This window comes from Ptychodera flava, chromosome 16, assembly GCF_041260155.1.
Source record: "Ptychodera flava strain L36383 chromosome 16, AS_Pfla_20210202, whole genome shotgun sequence".
Taxonomy (NCBI): Eukaryota; Metazoa; Hemichordata; class Enteropneusta; family Ptychoderidae; genus Ptychodera; species Ptychodera flava.
In genome coordinates this window covers 32,963,365-32,981,315 of record NC_091943.1, presented here as the reverse complement: position 1 = coordinate 32,981,315, position 17,951 = coordinate 32,963,365, and the positions used below count along the sequence as shown (strand labels likewise).

At 35.2% G+C, this 17,951-nt stretch overlaps 1 protein-coding gene across 1 annotated transcript in view; it reads left to right on the top strand.

Annotated features, from left to right (window-relative positions):
- The first annotated feature begins 542 nt into the window (after positions 1-542).
- The window catches only part of LOC139114638 (ATP-binding cassette sub-family A member 2-like), an 88,292-nt gene continuing 70,883 nt past the window's right edge, over positions 543-17,951 (top strand). Inside the window, exons 1-2 of the mRNA XM_070676475.1 lie at positions 543-930; positions 8,447-8,540. Of these exons, the coding sequence (XP_070532576.1) occupies positions 865-930; positions 8,447-8,540 (160 nt within the window). The 5' untranslated portion in view covers positions 543-864. The remainder of the gene's footprint in view (positions 931-8,446; positions 8,541-17,951) is intronic.

Genomic DNA, 17,951 nt, shown 5'->3' with positions numbered 1-17,951 from the left:
ATCAGAACAAAATCTGAACGGTTTCGCAAGAGTTTTTTTATCATTCATCAGTTCGAATTTTAAACCAACGTATTACTAGTATGTTTGCTTTTCACTTCGTATTTGTAGGCTTTATATGTTAACGTGTTTTTATTTTAAGTATTTTTATTCTATTTTTATGATATTTTTCATTCTTTCGATGCGCACGTGAAAAATCAATGTCCAATGTTTTTTTTAACTTATGCAATAAATTATTAGCGTGTATTATTGTTTAAGAATATTTTCCATAGTCATGTTTGCTTTGTATAGTGAGTGAGCTTGATGACAATATTTGCGATAAAGTTATTCGAAAAATAGCATTGATTTTGAATTCATGTCAAATGGCAAGCCAAAGTGTTAACTTTACGTACCGCAACCGAGCTGTACTGCAACCAACAGCTAGCCGAAAGCCAGGCCTGGCCGAAAGCCTGTTATTTTTAATGTCCGCCCACCGTGCGCATATCAACCAATCACAGATAGTTACGAAGTCATGTGATCAATTTATTTACTTCCGCTGCACTGGCATCGCGTTCAGCTGATTGCAAAGATTGCCGACACTGGGAGAAAGACTTCACGGACACATGGAGCGCAAAGAAATGGCACAGACCTCTTCCAAAATCGAGAGAATGTGAATACAGATCTTGTATGAGTCTGAAGGAATCAAAAGTTTAGCTTTGTTCCTTCGAGACCGAACGAAATTTTCCGCTTTTTCGCCTAGCCAGCATAGTTTGAGCTCCGGCCTGTAGTCTGGTCGTTCTTTCACTCGCGCGTTTTCGGTTTCCACATTACTCGGAGTGTGCCGTCTGCTACTTACGCTGGAAGTGAGTGAGACAAAAGAATTCGAAAATGGGCTTTTTGCATCAGTTGAGACTTTTGCTATGGAAGAACTTCACGTTGAAGAAGAGAATGCCCGTAAGTGACGGTACTTTTGTTTTCTGTTTTGATAATCAGTATCTGGTGCAAATCATCTGAAAAATAAATGTACATCACGAGATATGCAAACTGTTGCCAGCATTGATGACGACTGTACAGCCGCCGACTCTTTTTGCGTCACAGTGTTTTGTTGACAAGCACTGCACGACTGGTGGTTATTTTGATGAAAATTTCTTTATGGATTATTTTTTAATGTTACATGTAAATTATCAGGCCGGTCGGTCATGAAGTCCCATATCGTGTAATCAGTCCTTGCCTGACCTCCTGTACGAGTGTACGTGTCCTTCATCGGAATATAATTATAATTGTTGTATACGCCGAATGCAGGTCGCATGTGACCAATAAAAACTACTGGAAATCGATTGTTACCTTCATGGAAGGCCTTCCCGTCAGATAGCAATCACCAAAGAATTTTAAGACGTTTAAAGTGTGTATACATACATTGAAAGGTGAGAGAGGGTTTTTCAGACAGTTACCATGGTAACCGATAACTCCTTTTGATCAAATATAATCAAGCAGGGTCACTGTCGAGTGACCTTGGCTCGATTTCTTTCCCTTCAACAATCCGAACATAGTGGCACACATGGCTGTGTGTTTTTGTCAACACTTCAGTGAACTTAAGTCTCTGTTCACGTCGATAATAAAAGCTGACGCACAAGAAACGTAATTCCTTCGTTTTACTTGAAACCCCCTCTCTCCCCCCTCAAAACAAAAAGTTCTTATGTGAAATCAATTTCATATTATGATGCCGTTTCTGACAAACCCACACGCATGATCTACCGGATTAACTACCGGAAGAGCACATTAATTAATAAACCTCCACTTTAACGCGTTTCACTTTTTAAGACAGCACATTCTAATGTATTTCACACGTAGGAAAATGTTTCACGTACATGTTTCACGTTAAAAAAGCATACAAGTGTCTGTTTCACATTCATGTCTTTCCATTGTCTTTTCTGTCTCCGTATTTTGTGGTCATTCTGTTCTCGATGAAGGCGAAGGTAGCATCGCGTTCTCACAGCAAAGTCGCACTTCAAAAACAATAGAAAATCCTTATGCGATTTTGACGCACACAAAATGAAATGAGCTTTTACCCCCTCCCCCCCCTAAACGAAAGAATTACGTTTGTTGTGCGTCAGCTTTTATTATCGACGGCCCCTTAGTCTTGCACCTCTGGACATTCTGCTTTAGTCTTGCACCTCTGAACATTCTGCTTTCATCAACACTACAAGATTTTTCAAACATTACATATACAGACATTCACCATCATATTTAGAAATTATGAAATGTTAATGAATTCTACCATTTTACTCCAATGACAATTTTTTGGACATTTAGCAGGGGAAAAGAATATGAATTATGTCATACACACACATTTTTGTTTGTTTATATACAAGCCAGATAATGTTTTGGATTGTATTATCATTATTAATATTGTATTTGGCACAATCTAGCATTAATTAATTACATTTTAGAGGTTATAAAGAATTCAAACTGTAATATTTAACAACTAATCCAATATATTATCCAATGTTTATGCTCATTTTAAAATTGCGAATTTCTTTTTCTGATTATGTGACATCCTGTGATGAAGTGCTCTACTTTCGGGCCTAGCATGCCAAAATAGTTCTGTTTATGAAAAATAAATACTTTACCAACAGGTAGGCTGTTTTTGGTCACTGCCCGAAGTCAGCGTGATGGCCAGTTTTGACCTTATTGAAATTAAGATGCACTCTTTTGATGAAAATGTTGGAGTCTGGCTTTCACAGGGGAAAGGAAATCAGTGTCCAAAAACAGACAAGATGCCTGTCTATGACTCAGTTGTTTTCTCCCAAAGTGAAGCTATTGAAAAAGCTCAAAAGAAAACATCTTTCAAGATTTTTGTCTGATATCAAATTCTGTAAAGTGAGATGTTGCTCTCAGCGTCAGGGTATGCAAATATACAGTTTGCATAGAAGACTGTCATAAAGACACACATTTAGCACATTAAGCTGAGTGCTTATGTTAGGGGCATTTTACACTGAGCTGCTAAAATACTAATGTGTGAAAATGGTGGAGGAAAGAAGTTTATTAAAAGCATTCACAGTCAATATTACAACAGCAAGTCATTTGTTGGAATAAGACTGTAGTTCAAATGTATCACATGTTGAGAGAGGTCAAGTGATCAAAGCATTCCAAAAATTGATACTGTGTTTAATTAACAAATGTGTTCAGATTATAGTTTAATTGTTAATCCAATCGGTAATCTTATATAATAAAGGCATTGAATAATTTGAAATCCAAAGTGTTAACATTTATTCTATTTTATATGTATTGCCAAATCTGAAGATATTGAACAGAACATGTTGTTATAGATTACAGTTCTTTTTGTATAAAATAAAGTTTGTTGCCATTTGAAGTGAAATTTTCAATTTGTGTTACACAGTGATCCATTCATAATGTTATGCTGTATCTAAGAATATCTCAAACAGTCATTTAGAATTTGTAAAGCATGAGGCAACGTACCATCAAGTGTTGGTGATAGGCTTGTTGTATTCCATTAACATATCCTAAGGTCACTCTTCACCAGTAAACATGCATGTGTGCCACAGGTATCAACCCTTTTAACAGCATTGTTTGGTCAAAGCGCATTGTTATCAATGGTCATTGTGGACCTGTTTTAATACTGGGCAATTCATTGAACAGACTAGGGCCTAGACACAATTAATAGGGGGTTTACAGTATGTGCAAGCATTTGTGAAAGGGCATTTGACCTTCTCCCTCCTGTTAATTCTGTCTAGGCCCTTTGCCGTCTGCGGCTGCATGTATGGGACCCATACAAAGGATCTGCTGCACAACATACCACAACATCCCTTGTAAACATACAAGTTACAACATTTTAAAGTTGAAACTGGTGACGGTCAAGGCACAAGCAACTTCATATAAACGGAGGGACATAACCAAAGTTTATTTGGCAAAGCCTTGCAGTGATTGGAAAGCTGCAAAACTGAACTGTAAACATACATCAAATGATGAATTTGCTTCACATTTGCATGACATTCATTGCCAATATCTGGAGGGAGGCAATGCTTATCAACAACAAAGTTGTGTAGCTTGAAACAGGACAGCCCCTTCCCTCTGACATTTTTTTACACAATAAAGGGCAAAGTCAACCATCTTTTGACATGAGGCCTCTGAAAAAAGAAAAGTCCTGTGTTTCTCCTTCTCATGTGCATTGATTGATTAGCCATGCTTGAAAAAATTAAGTAAATTCATCCTGTCTTACACAAGGCAGGACATTAACATGTATATTACGGTATCTGTAAAAAACATGTGCTCCGTTAAGTACTTAAAAATCAACTTATTGCAGTCATCTTTCTGCTTGTCAGAATTACTGCTGAACGCGTTCCTTTTTTTTTTTATTGAAGTATAGGTTGATCTCATGAGCTCAAAAAAAGAGGCATTGCTGCATTGTATTTGTATGACTCATTCACCCAGGAAAATATCCAGGCATTATATTTTTTTTTCTGATTCTCATGTTTTTGTTCGTACCACATAATTCCTGTAAATGAATCACAAAAAGCAGTCAGCCACAAAATATTTGCTCATGCCTATGACAATTTAGAACTCATAATTTTCATCAACAGTCCATTTCTTTTGCAAACTAAAAATGACTTGATCAAACTTATTTGCATGTACAACATGGTCAGAACAATTCAGATACGTGATAATGAAGCTTGTGTTAGTCAACAGTACAAAATACATCGTATCAAGAAATACTTATCAACATACCGGTAATATTAAAAAAATGTGAATGTGTACCCTTGATGAAACCATGCATTGATTGTTTGTTAACGTTTATATAAATATTTTGTAGCCAGTCTTTCATATTCATTGCCTGGTCAATATTTGATGATATTCAAGATCAAGTATTAACATGATTTTGGTCATACACTATTCGCAAAATACATAATCCTTGGATGGGCAAGAGTTTACATTGAGTTTATATTGATGGATTAATCTATATATAAGAGTTCAGTAACAGAGTATTAATCATGGAAAATATTTGTCAGTTTAGTAGACAAAATTTGAAATATTTAACAATTGCCCTTAGGGACATCAAATATCAATTATTGCTAAGTAGTTTGAATAAAATTATGCAGCTTTTAACAATTAATCAATCAATCATTACACTGGAAATTTTGAATTTAATGGTATTGATGTTTTATAAGAATTTTGTTTGTTGCATGCTGTAGTGCTTCAGATTTGCAATGGATCAACATTGTGTAATAATTATTACAACCCAAACGCTTGCACAGGTTTATGCAGTCAAGGGAATCCTGATAAGAGACAGAATAACCGGGCTGAGTTACCATGGTGCTTCAAAAGCCATCTAGAATGTGGATTACTTTTGACGTGAAGATAACACAAACACTCTGTCTCCTGGCTCCATACAGCTTATATTTTTCATATCATGAATGTACTTTTCAGTCTCTGAAACAACAGTTCCTGTATTTCAGGACAGAGATGTGTCTGTCTTGACAAAATTGCTGTTAATGTCGGTAAAGAATTTTAATGTGATTGTATGATAATATTTCATATCTTCCAAACCAGCATTCAGAATAACTGGGGTAAACATTGGATAATCATTAATGTATGAAGTGTCTCATACCTTGACCTGCATGCGGTAGTTTTATAAAATACTCAACAACGTTACAGCGTTAATCTGCATTTATCGGTTACAAATTCTCTTGTTTATGCTTTTATAATTTTCATTTAATTTCTTTTCATGAAAAAGTGTTTCTTTGTTATTGCTTTGTCATGGATTTGTCGGTGAAATGTCTTGACACAAAGTTGAAGAAGCCAGCTTCAACCATAGACCCTCGAGAAATTCTCGAGGGTCTATCCTTCAACATGTGTGGACATGAAATAAATGTTGTAAAAATTTACTTGACTACAAAATCAATATATTGTCATGTTGAAACCACAAAGAATCGATGAAAATCATGCATTGTGTGAAATGACTCCATACTTAGCGATCGTGATAGTTTCACCATTTTAAATAGATATATTCTATGAACGTTAACGTTCAAAGATTATATCGAGAAGATAGCAACTAATTGAGCTTTTTAACTGTAACTTTTGATGTCTTTTCTGGTATTTGAGTTCTGTTTGTAAAACAAGTGTTATTTTTTTTGTTCTAACAAACTAGTGTCAAAATACATAGTGTTCAACTCATTTGACAAGAACCTCTCATAGTTCTGATCCCCTAAAAAGTACAAGTTGTCAACACTTCCTCAGTGTATGTCATTTCCAATTATATTGGTGATAACTACTTTTGTTATATCCGAATCAGTGTCTGTAGTTCCTTATGGTGGGGATGCATCTGCATTCAATGATAGAAGGTGAAATCCAATGCCAGTAATGAAATGAGGTTGATCATGATGTTGTGATCAGGGATCTTTCCAGAGAATATTTCAGTGGGTCGGTGTTGTATTTTATGGTAAATGAACTTTAGTTTACTAAAATATGTCAAAGTTTGCCCCGTGTGTATGTTACAGTCAGTCATGACACTGTTGAAAACATATAGCTTGCAATCAATATTACCTTCACAACTTTTTGGAATTATTTGGAGTGTGGTCTGTCGTGACATACCAAACAGAAACATCAAATTAAAAATCTGGAAGCCCAAAATTTAGCCAGTGTGTCACATGTTATTATCGTGTATGAAAACTTTTCTTGTGGATGAGTCACACAGTTCAGGGTTGTTTGTTATGAAAAGCCACCACCTGTTGCACTGAGGGTCTGTTTTGTTGGCATGTAAGGACACTCAGACAGAAATGCTCTAATGCACTCTACATGCGCTTTTATTGTCAAGTATTTTATTTTTAAGAATCAGCTTGAAGTTATGATTTCAAATATAGTGTTTATTGAAATCTAATTTACCAAGGTATTTGATATTGTAACATCGTTTAGTCTGACGTTTCTCAGTTTGGTTATTACCAGCATATACATCATATGGTTTTCTTTTAGCAGTGATGTAATGAAGGGTCAGTCTGTCTTATTCAATGACAGTTTAATTCTTATCACAATATGTTACTCTGTAATTTACATTCACTGTACTGTGATTTCATTGATTAATCTAATTACCACAAAAAATACTTTTACCATTCCCATGGAATCATTACCTGATTGTTAATAATCCCTTTGTTGACATATCCTAATATGGTAACAATGTGGTAGAAAAATTGTGATGTCAACCAATCCCATCTGTTTTGAAAAAGACATTGATTTGCTATTTAAATTTCAATTATTGTAAAACTGAAAGTAAATGTGCAGAATTTTTAAATTACAGGAAATGAGCATTTCTAAAATTAAGGATGCACATTGCTAAAATACTCGATATGCACATTGCTAAAATACTCGATCTGGTCTCTTGAGTGTGTGTTACATTTAAGAAGGGACTTATATAATAATGGAAATGACAAGAATTGTGGTATTGAGATGTACGAATGGGGAATTAGCATTGTGTATTTCAAATTGCACCATATTTATGAGATGCTGTAAAAGTCATTTTCCATGCTGTTTATGTCAGTGGTAGAACATGCTCTCCAACATATTACTAGTACTCTTGCATTAGCAGAAAATATTGGTATTCTGATGTTGACAAGGTTGAGTTGATTTTTAGACTGCTGCTTTATTGTGGACAAATTTCTGACAATCTACTTCATACTCCTACATTGACAACATAACTTACTGCACAACCCTCAGTCTGATTTTACCCTACATTTGACTAATTCAGATGGTCTGCATTGACAGAAGAGTGCTTTTAAAATTCAGTCAGTTACTTGGCAGCTATTCAAACATTCTTTGTTTGAACAAAAACTTGTACAAAAAATTTGAATATTGAAAACTTTGGTGAAGAAATGCTACTATGGACTGATAATAAAATGCCATGAGTGTATGGAAGGGAAAGTTAATAAATTTGCAGGGTTATTGATTATTCACAAAGGTACTGGTATGATGAAATTCACTCATTCACTTACCTAGAATACATGTATTATCATGATGTGATACTGTTTGAATTCAAGAGAAATGTGGAATGTTCATACCAATGTGAAAATGAAAAAAAAATGTTTTTATGGTAAAATGTTAATCATGGAGTATAACAGGAGGACAGATAATTACAGTGAACAAATCAGACTTGTTCAAAGTGGATGTTGCCATTCTTATACATTTTAGTTCATTCTCAGGAGCTCTGGTATTAAGTGCAAAATATGAAAAATACTCTGGAGTCACCCCTACTAGACAATCTTCAACAGAATTTGAATGGCAGATGCATTTTATTTCATGATGTCATCATATTTTATTGTAGCACTTCTGTCTTATTGGTCACATTACTACTATTTTGATATATGTTTAAATGTATATTGTAAATCATGATACATATGTCATATAATAATGATATTTCAATTTAAGTTAAAAAGTAATGTTTTGTTTTTTGTTTTTCATGTAGGTGGTTGTTACATTTGAGTTGGTCATTCCACTGGTGCTGTTTTTCATTCTCACATCAATTCGTATGCGGAAGCCATCAGAGCCAAAACCTCAAGGTAGGAATAGTACACCAGTGACTGAACAGGAGGATGTCGTCAAAACTGCACATGCGCGACTTTCTTGTTTGCAAACAATGTATTTTATGCATGATACCTAGATGAATCACGTCAACATAGCTGCAGAAGTTAAATTTTACGATAATAATTTCTTAACAAACATGTTTTAACTTTCATCAATCGCCAACTTATGCTAGATACAATGTTTACATCGGTCATTGGGATCCTTGGTAACCCTTGAGCAAAGTTCCGATGACACCTCCCCTTTTAAGTTTTTAGTCCCCACGGACACCGTCCGGGGGGACTTATAGTTTGGTCATGTCCGTGCGTCCGTCGGTGCGTCCGTGCGTCCGTCCGTTCACCCAGATATCTCAGAGACGCCTGGAGCGATTTCGTTCAAACTTGGTACAAGGATAGTACCCTACTTCATACAGATGCACGTCGATTTTTTCTTTACAATGCGATCAAATTTGGCCGTGTTAGAGGACTTTTTAGTTTTCACCTCCATAGACTCCCATGTATAAGGCAGTCCATAGACTCCCATGTATAAGGAAGTCCATAGACTCCCATGTATAAGGCAGTCCATAGACTCCCATGTATAAGGCAGTCCATAGACTCCATGTATAAGGAAGTCCATAGACTCCCATGTATAAGGCAGTCCATAGACTTCCATGTATAAGGCAGTCCATAGACTCCCATGTATAAGGCCAAGAAAAATAAAAATTTAGTTTCTCATCGTATTCATATTGCAAAAAGGATGCAGTGACACAGTTTTTAGTCCCCACAGATAAAGTCCAGGGGGCTCATAGATTGGGTCATGTCAGTCCGTGAGTCCATCCATGTGAGTCCATCCGTTCACGCAGATATCTCAGACACTTTGACAAAATGTCACGTGACCTTGGTGACCTTTGACCTCAAATATACATATTTGTCCATAACTCAGTAACCACAAGTGCTAAACCTTTCATATATGGTATGATGGGACACCCTATGACGCCACATATTGTACCTCATTAATTATGTGCATATCTAATTCTGAGCAAGCCAATAGAGCTAGAGGTCTGATTTTTGGTATATATGGATAACTTAGCAACACAATTTTTTTGACAAAATGTCATGTGACCTCGGTGACCTTTGACCTCAAATATACATATTTGTCCAAAACTCAGTAACCACAAGTGCTACACCCTTCATATTTGGTATGATGGGACACCTTATGACGCCACTTATTGTACCTCATTAATTATGTGCATATCTAATTTTGCGCAAGCCAATAGAGGTAAATGTTTGATTTTTGTATATAGGGATAGACTATAGGATAGAAATTTTTTGACAAAATGTCATGTGACCTCGATAACCTTTTACCTAAAATACACGATTATGTCAATAAATAAGTAACCACAAGTGCTATGTCCTTTATATTTAGTAGGATGGGAGACCTTATGACAACACATGCTTTACCTCGTTAATTATGCCCATATATAATTGTGGGCAAGCCAATAGAGCTAGATGTCTGAATATATGGATTAATTAGCAATACAATGTTTTTTTTCAAAATGTCACGTGACCTTGATGACCTTTGACCTTGAATATGCATATATATGCATAACTCAGTAATCACAAGTTCTTTACGCTTCAATTTTGATAGGATAATAGACCTTAAGATGTCACATCTTGTACCTCATTTATTATGCACATATGTATTTCTTGGCTGGCCAATACAGCTAGAGGTGTGATCTTTTTTCCCGATTTAGAACCATAACTTAGACATGCCTCTTGTTTCAAATTGGGAACAATGACATAGACCTATGTGTCCATAGATCTGAACATATACACTCCAGTGATACTTCTTAATGACCTCATTTCCTGCCCCATCAAGACTAATACTCCCATTACAAGTGGGGACTATGTCATTGTCAATGACTTTTTTCCAATATATTGATCCGCATGTCAGTGACAGCTTCTTAGTATATTCCTAAGGTATTATAGGAAACCCAGAGTATTCATTGTGCTGAAGGAGTCCAAGAAACTGTAGTTGATACACAGTGCAGCAATATGGTAACCTTTACATGTACGGTGTACAGTGACACTGACTTGGATTTTATTTTTAGTCAGCACTTGTTGTAGAATCATGAAAAAAACAAAACAGATGTAGTATTTTAACTTTGTCACCTCATTTTCCTTTATATTGACCTGCCAACCCTGTTGAAAGTAGCAAAGATGTACCCCAGTCCAACAGTGAATGTGTGGAATGTACAAATGACAGACCCAGAGATAATAGTTCTGAATTCTGCTGATCTCTGCTTGACTTTAGCCACACCAGCTCCTGAAATTACATTTTCCGCAATCCGCATGATTGCAAGGTCTTAGGCTTTGCTGTGGCAGTTCAAGTCATAACATTTTTTCTTACTGCTTGCAGTATTATTTTTTGTATGAACTGAATAAATAATATTGTTGAACATTCTTCTTCAATGATGGTTGACCTATGAGGCACTCAAATTAAAACATGTGGCAGTTCTCCCATCTGTTTATTGTTTTATTGTTGCACTCCAATCAAAACAGAAATGGTGGTCAGGGACTGCCTTTTGAGAGTATGAGTATCATCATTAAATTGCGACTTAGCAGTCCCTCTGAGGGAATACAGTCACACCCTATAATGCTTGTTTTTGACCCCAGGACAGAATTAAATGTTAATGTATTCATTGAAGTGAGAAACGTCTAGTACTGGTTTGTAGAAGCTTTGAGAGAATAGCTGTGCGTGCCATATTAATACCATTCATATTACTTTATATGAATGGTCAATATTAATACTTTTGGTGAAGCCTGTCCTACATATTGAAATTGGATGTGAAAAATGATGTAGTTTACAGCCTCAGGGATACAGTGGAAAAGATGAATATGTTTGTTTTATAAATAAATGAAATCCATAATTCGGTAGAAAACTAAAAACATTCAATGCTGTCTCCAAAATATTTTTGTTTCCAGAAAGAATATCTCATCATCTGAAACCATAGAAATATTGGTGAGATGTTTTTGAATTTTTGTCTCAAACAAGATGTCTGTTAAATTTCATTAACATACATTTCTGGGACAGTTCTGTGAATTATATCCTTAAAACTCACAATATCAAAGCCCCTACTGGACCATTGTATCTTCAGTTACAAGCAAGTCATTAGATCAGGAGAGTTTAATGTTAGGGCCCATGAGAAAAAGCAAAAAACATCTCCCATTTGAATGATTTGCTCAGGGTAACTGTTTAAATGCCAGCATCAAGAATAGATCTGAGTCAGCTGACAGATGTCTCTATTCTTTTCCTTAGGGCTGTGTGCATGTCTAGTGCCCTGTAGCGGTACTTACTGCAGAAAGTTGGCGTCTTGTCAACAAAATTGAATGTTTACAACTGATAGTCATCATGTTTTTTGAAATTTTCCCTAATGCATCCTTAGTTGGAGATTTGTTCCATTTCAAATCCTGAAGCCAATGTTCCCGTAATACGGTCGCTGTAGAAACACGTTCATTCAGTCCTCACGATACCTTTGTATAGCATTTTAGAACAAACATGCTGTCACCCAGACAGAGATATTCACAATCATCATTGCATATATGAATGCAAACATGTGAAGATCTTATGAGGAGCTTCTCAGTGTTTGTTTTTTAAAATTTGCCACTTGCCAACCAGAGTGCAATAATCTCTTGCAAGAAAAAGGGATGAGTGAAGATCGTTATCTTTTGATATTATTTTTGTCAATCCGTTTTCCTGAGAATTTATTAGTCACACCGTCCGGGGGACTTATAGGTTTGGTCATGTCCGTGCGTGTGTGCGTGCGTGCGTGCGTCCGTCCGTGCGTGCGTCCGTCCGTTCACGCAGATATCTCAGAGATGCCTGGAGCGATTTCATTCAAACTTGGTACAAGGATTACTTCATATGTCATACAGATGCACGTCAATTTGTTTTTTGATACGATCCAATATGGCTGCCAGGCGGCTATTTTATTATGATTTTTTCATGTACAGAGCCATAACTCAGACATGTTTCAACTGATTTTATTCAAAGCTGGTACAAGGACATTGACCAATGTCATAGATATGCACGTCAATTTTTCATGTGATACGATCCAATATGGCTGCCGTGCGGCCATTTTGTTACGATTTTTCATGTACAGAGCCATAATTCAGGCATATCTCAACCAATTTTATTCAAACTTTGTACAAGGACATTGACCTATGTCATACATATGCACATCGATTTGTTTTGTGATACGATCCAATATGGCCGACATGTGGCCATTTTATTACGATTTTTTCATGTCCTGAACTACAACTCAGACATGTATCAAGCGAATTTATTCAAAAGTATTTTTATCACAGACCTAAAGAAGAGGACTCTATCCTCTCTGAGGACATGTAATCAAAGTACCCATTAACAAGTGGGGACTGTATCATCAACGATGACTTGTTGAATATGATTTCTGTTCAGTGAGACATGTGTTTGTTTTTGGAGCATCTGATCTTATCCCCCTGATACTAATTCATGTAATCAGTGTCTCTTATTCATCAAAGGAAATTCATCATCTGATTAATTCTATTCATTCTGGTTTCAAGGAGGGCGAGAGCCAAACTCTGATTACTAACAATTTGTAGTTCTCCGTCCGTAAATATCTTCATATTGAATGCCTTAAATTTGTTCTTCTTAATGATGACGTTGTGTGTCATTTTCCTTGGGGCTGCCGAGTTGATTCTGATGTCCTGTTTGGACAATTGATGTCAATCTCTGATCACACACATATTCATATCGGAATTGCAGAGTTAAGGGTCAAACATTTAAATTGATGAATGTCCTTCACAAACATGATAGTATGTAATGACAGCTTGAACAATTTATTCATCATTTTCTGTTCCAAGCTTCCTCTCTGAAATTGATATTTTGTATTTACATTGTAATATTGTATGACATTCTGTTAGCTTTCATGTCAATTTCCAAAGGATACAGTAAATTGACATATCTCATGCTGACAAAGTCCTTGTGGTAGCCATTACTATTGTGGATTTCTAATTGACAGTACTATTGGATCCCATTGTGCACTACGCTCTCGCTATCACTTACAAGTTGTCTGTGTTGAAACTGTGAAAGTACTGTGAAATCAGGAAGTCCAAGAGGATTGCCAAGAGTTATCAAACTATAAAAAAATTAGAAGCGCTGATTCATCAAATTTTCAGCAAAGGACACAGTGTGTCCACCACCCGATATCAGTATGTTTGCTTAGTTTTATTTAAACAGCGATTTTGTGATTACATGTATGTTGCTATTTCTATTGACAATGACATGAATTATAATCCTTTTGGTAAAAATTGCGGACTCACATAAAGAATAATGGCTATGTATGAATAATTGTTGTGTATTGTTAACACTAGGTGAAGACAAATATACTCATCTGTTCGGTAGATAGATCAACAATTTTGAAATTCTTTCGAAGTATCGAGTAATTGTAGCCAGAATCTGTTTATTCAAAAATAGAGATTTTTTCATGGTATTTATACAGTTGATAAAATTGATAATGATGTGTATTGCTGTTGTCCCACTAGATAAAATGGACGAGAAAACCAAGTACCAGGGTGTAAACATTTATGTCAAGTAGAGAAGGTGTGACTCTGATGGAATTTGAAAATGTGAGCAGATAATGTGATAATATCTGCATTACCATCACCATGGCAATTCCATCAGCAGCTCCTCATTAGATACATCTTTCATCATCGCCATCTGTGCGAATCATCCTATTTTCAACATGTGCCTATCCTAGATACAAAGAATAAATATTCAAAGCCTGCTATTTCTGATTGACAGTTTGATGAAATTTCTAGCAAAGCCAAAATATATTAAGGAATTTTGCACAGAATCAAACAGCAGATTCCATTCATGAGTTGTGTTTCAGTCTTTTACTTTTTATCTCTCTCAAGTCTGAATAGCAATCATACAGGCGTCAGAAAAGAAATTCCCAAAGCAGCCTCAGAGACTGAGTGACTAATAGTAGTTGAAGATTTATCTACTTTATGCCTTTCAAGATAGAATGGTTTTCACACTGCTAACATCTTGAACCAAACCCCAAACTGTTCTTGAGAAGCATGAATTAAGATTATTAAACTGTAAAGTACACACGTTTAAGCAATTTAATACCAGATTGAGCTAAAACAATTCATTTGTTGAATTCCCATTTTGTCACGTAATTAAGCCATAAGGAATCATTAACAAGTATGACTTTGCAGTTATATATGTGCTAATATATTGATTAATATGTTTGTTCATCTTGGTGTAGATCACGATTTGCTTATTTTTGTACTTTATACATTTTGTGATCATTATTGTGGGAATATTGATGGGCATTCTCCTGTTCAGAATGCTGACAAAATAATGTCACTTATGAATGTATGTACTGTAGGCCTGTCAATTTATCATAGCTACACTGCTCTATGGTATCTTTATATAAGAAGGTATATGGCATTTGAAGAAATGCAAATGGTTTCAATCTATCTTTTACAGACTCCTCATCATTCTCAGTTGCATCATCAGCTTGTATGTTGTGCCATTTTATATGCTGCTGTTTGATGCATTTATATTTTTCATTTTCAATGTAAAAAATGAAGGCAACAAGTCAAACATAATTTTAGAGTGAATTACACAATGTATCCATATTTTCTGTGCTGTAAATTTTTTTCTGAGCAATAATTTCAAATTATGTATGAGGTTAGTAGGTTAGTCATTGTCAATAATGTAGGTTTCACCTGAAGTAATACTAATTCAGGGGACTTGTGTAGCTCTGTTTGATACAATCAGCAAATTGCCTGCATACCAGTACATTTTGTATCACTGTGCATTCTGTAGCATATCCTTTCTGTCTCTGTGCTTTTGGGATACTGCTGTTTTTTGTTTGTATTACAAGGAAATTATTCAGATTAAGTAATGAATAATGCTGTTGACGTTTGAAATATAATCAATAAATAATGCTAATAATAATAATAATAATAATAATAATAATCATGTCAGGTACAAAGGTTTGATATTAAAACATGAACAGTGACCAATTCAGACCTAAACCTGTTCATAGGGTCATTCAAGTATGTTATCAGAAGATTAGGTCTGAAAAGTGTACATTTCGTGACAATATACTAATACATGTATTTGGCCAAATAGATTATCGTGTTCAGAAAGAGGTTTATAGTCGTTATATAGTTTACAGGTTGAGTTTGTAAATTGCATTTTTTATGTTGTTATTTTATGTCTAAAATTTTTTATAGATCTTGTAAAATTTGATCATAGATTGTAGAATGGGTATGGAAAGCCAGTGAAAACCTGAAACAGGATTAATTTACTATGAAAAAAAGTTAAAAATTTATCTAGCTACCTCGTATTTCTAACACAACTGTATTTCAAATTATGTACATATTAGCCTTATTTTCGATTACAGATTAAACTCTGAGTCTTGAGAAATGTACCTTTCAGAGTTCCATACGTTGTTGGAAAATGAAAGGTTGTGAGAAAACGTGAAATTTCTGTGAAACAAATTTATGAAACTATTAAAGTGAAACAACAACAGAAGATGGAGATCATGAAATCTATTATTATTAATAAAGCATTGCCGTCTGAAACGTTATAGGTTTCTGGCGTGACATGGCAAATTGATGCCTAGCTCGGTTGTCATGGAGACAGAGATTATAAACAGGAATAGAGCAGTACAAACCTTATGAACAGTTGACATGTTAAGGCTAAGTTATTGATTTTTAGCTTATAATTTTCATGTCTTTTGTAAGCTCTTATAAGATTTCCTAGTGACAAAGCTTTTCCTGTAGTATTCCCTCAGAGTCATTACATCACAAGCGCAGCCCCAAGGTATGTCATCATGTAATTACTGAACAATACCTTACCTGACTCCATGTTTGCAGCTTAACCCTTTGAGCGCTGTAATTTTCTCCCTCCAAAATTGTAGTGCAAAATTTTATCAATTTTTATGAATTTTTCTGTAATTTTTGATAATTTTGGACCAAATGGACATCACATTTCATTTGCTACAGTTTTTTTCTCAAAATTTTGGCAAAAATCTGAGAAAAATTGACGGGGGTTTATTTTATGTAGGGGACAAAAATAGACTTTGGCGCTCAAAGGGTTTTTAATTCTTGAAGCATCAGTGTTTAATAATTTAGAAACCAAACAGAAATCAGGAAAATGAAGAAAATGACTTATGGCAGCAATGGCAGGACATTCATGAAAAAGAAATGAGACTGAACATTTCAGAATGCATTGGCGTCAGTCAGACTGAAAATTCTGAAGTCATACAAGTGCAGGTAGATGATAGTATACAAAACTGATGAAATCACAAAATATAGATACTAGTCCTTGTAGAAACCTGCAAGCGTTTCCATAACTTCATGCTAAAATTGATGATAACGATGATGATGGTGACGATGATGATAGTGGTGGTGATGAAGATGTTGTTGATGATGATGAGAATGAAAATGATGATGAAGATGATGATGAAGATGATGGTGATAATGATAATGATGGAACGTATTCATCCATACCCTATGAGAAAGCTTTGTGATATTGCCACATTATAAACATATGTCTTTTGCAAGTGGATGGTTAGTGAGATTATTGTCATAACAAAACTTGTCATGTGTAAGTCTCAGCAAACATAATTTTGTGAATTATTTTTTTTTCATAATTGCTGGTCAGTGAAGATAATGTAACATAAGGGTGTCAGGTATTTGATAACAAATACAGCAGTAACATGTATCTTATGATTCATCATTTACTTTTATGTGCCCGCAGCTATACATAAAGATACACATGTGAAAGGCCGTATCCATATTTTGTCTGTTTGTAGTTAAGAAGATTGATATATTAGCTGCGCAAGTCCATTAATTTTTTTCCTCCAGATAACAAAAATGTTATTGTAAAGGGAAATTGAAAGTTCAAGTGAATAGCTAAATGGCACTCACTGTCAGTCAAGGAGATACGTTTTGAAAGGATGTTTTCCTGATGTCACAATTTGAATGATGAATGAAAGAACTAATAGATGTATATGACATAATGCAATATTTTTCTGAAGAGGTGGATCAACTGATAATTGTCCTACCTCTTCCAGGTACTGGGGTCTTGGATGGAATTTTCCCAATGGTCTAGGAAATGCCAAATAATATAAGTTTTTTTGAATGTTTTTAATACATTTTTTGAATTGTGTAGTTCTATGACAGAAACAGCAGTTAACAGTGAAGATAAGGCCAAAAATATGTTTTATTCTTTTCACACAGTAATTCTAAGTGTTTTTGGTGTTCTTCTTCTATAGTTTTGAAACAAATATTCAAGTGTCATCCCCATGGTTATACTGGTACAAAACATAGTCCACTCCAACGCCCTGT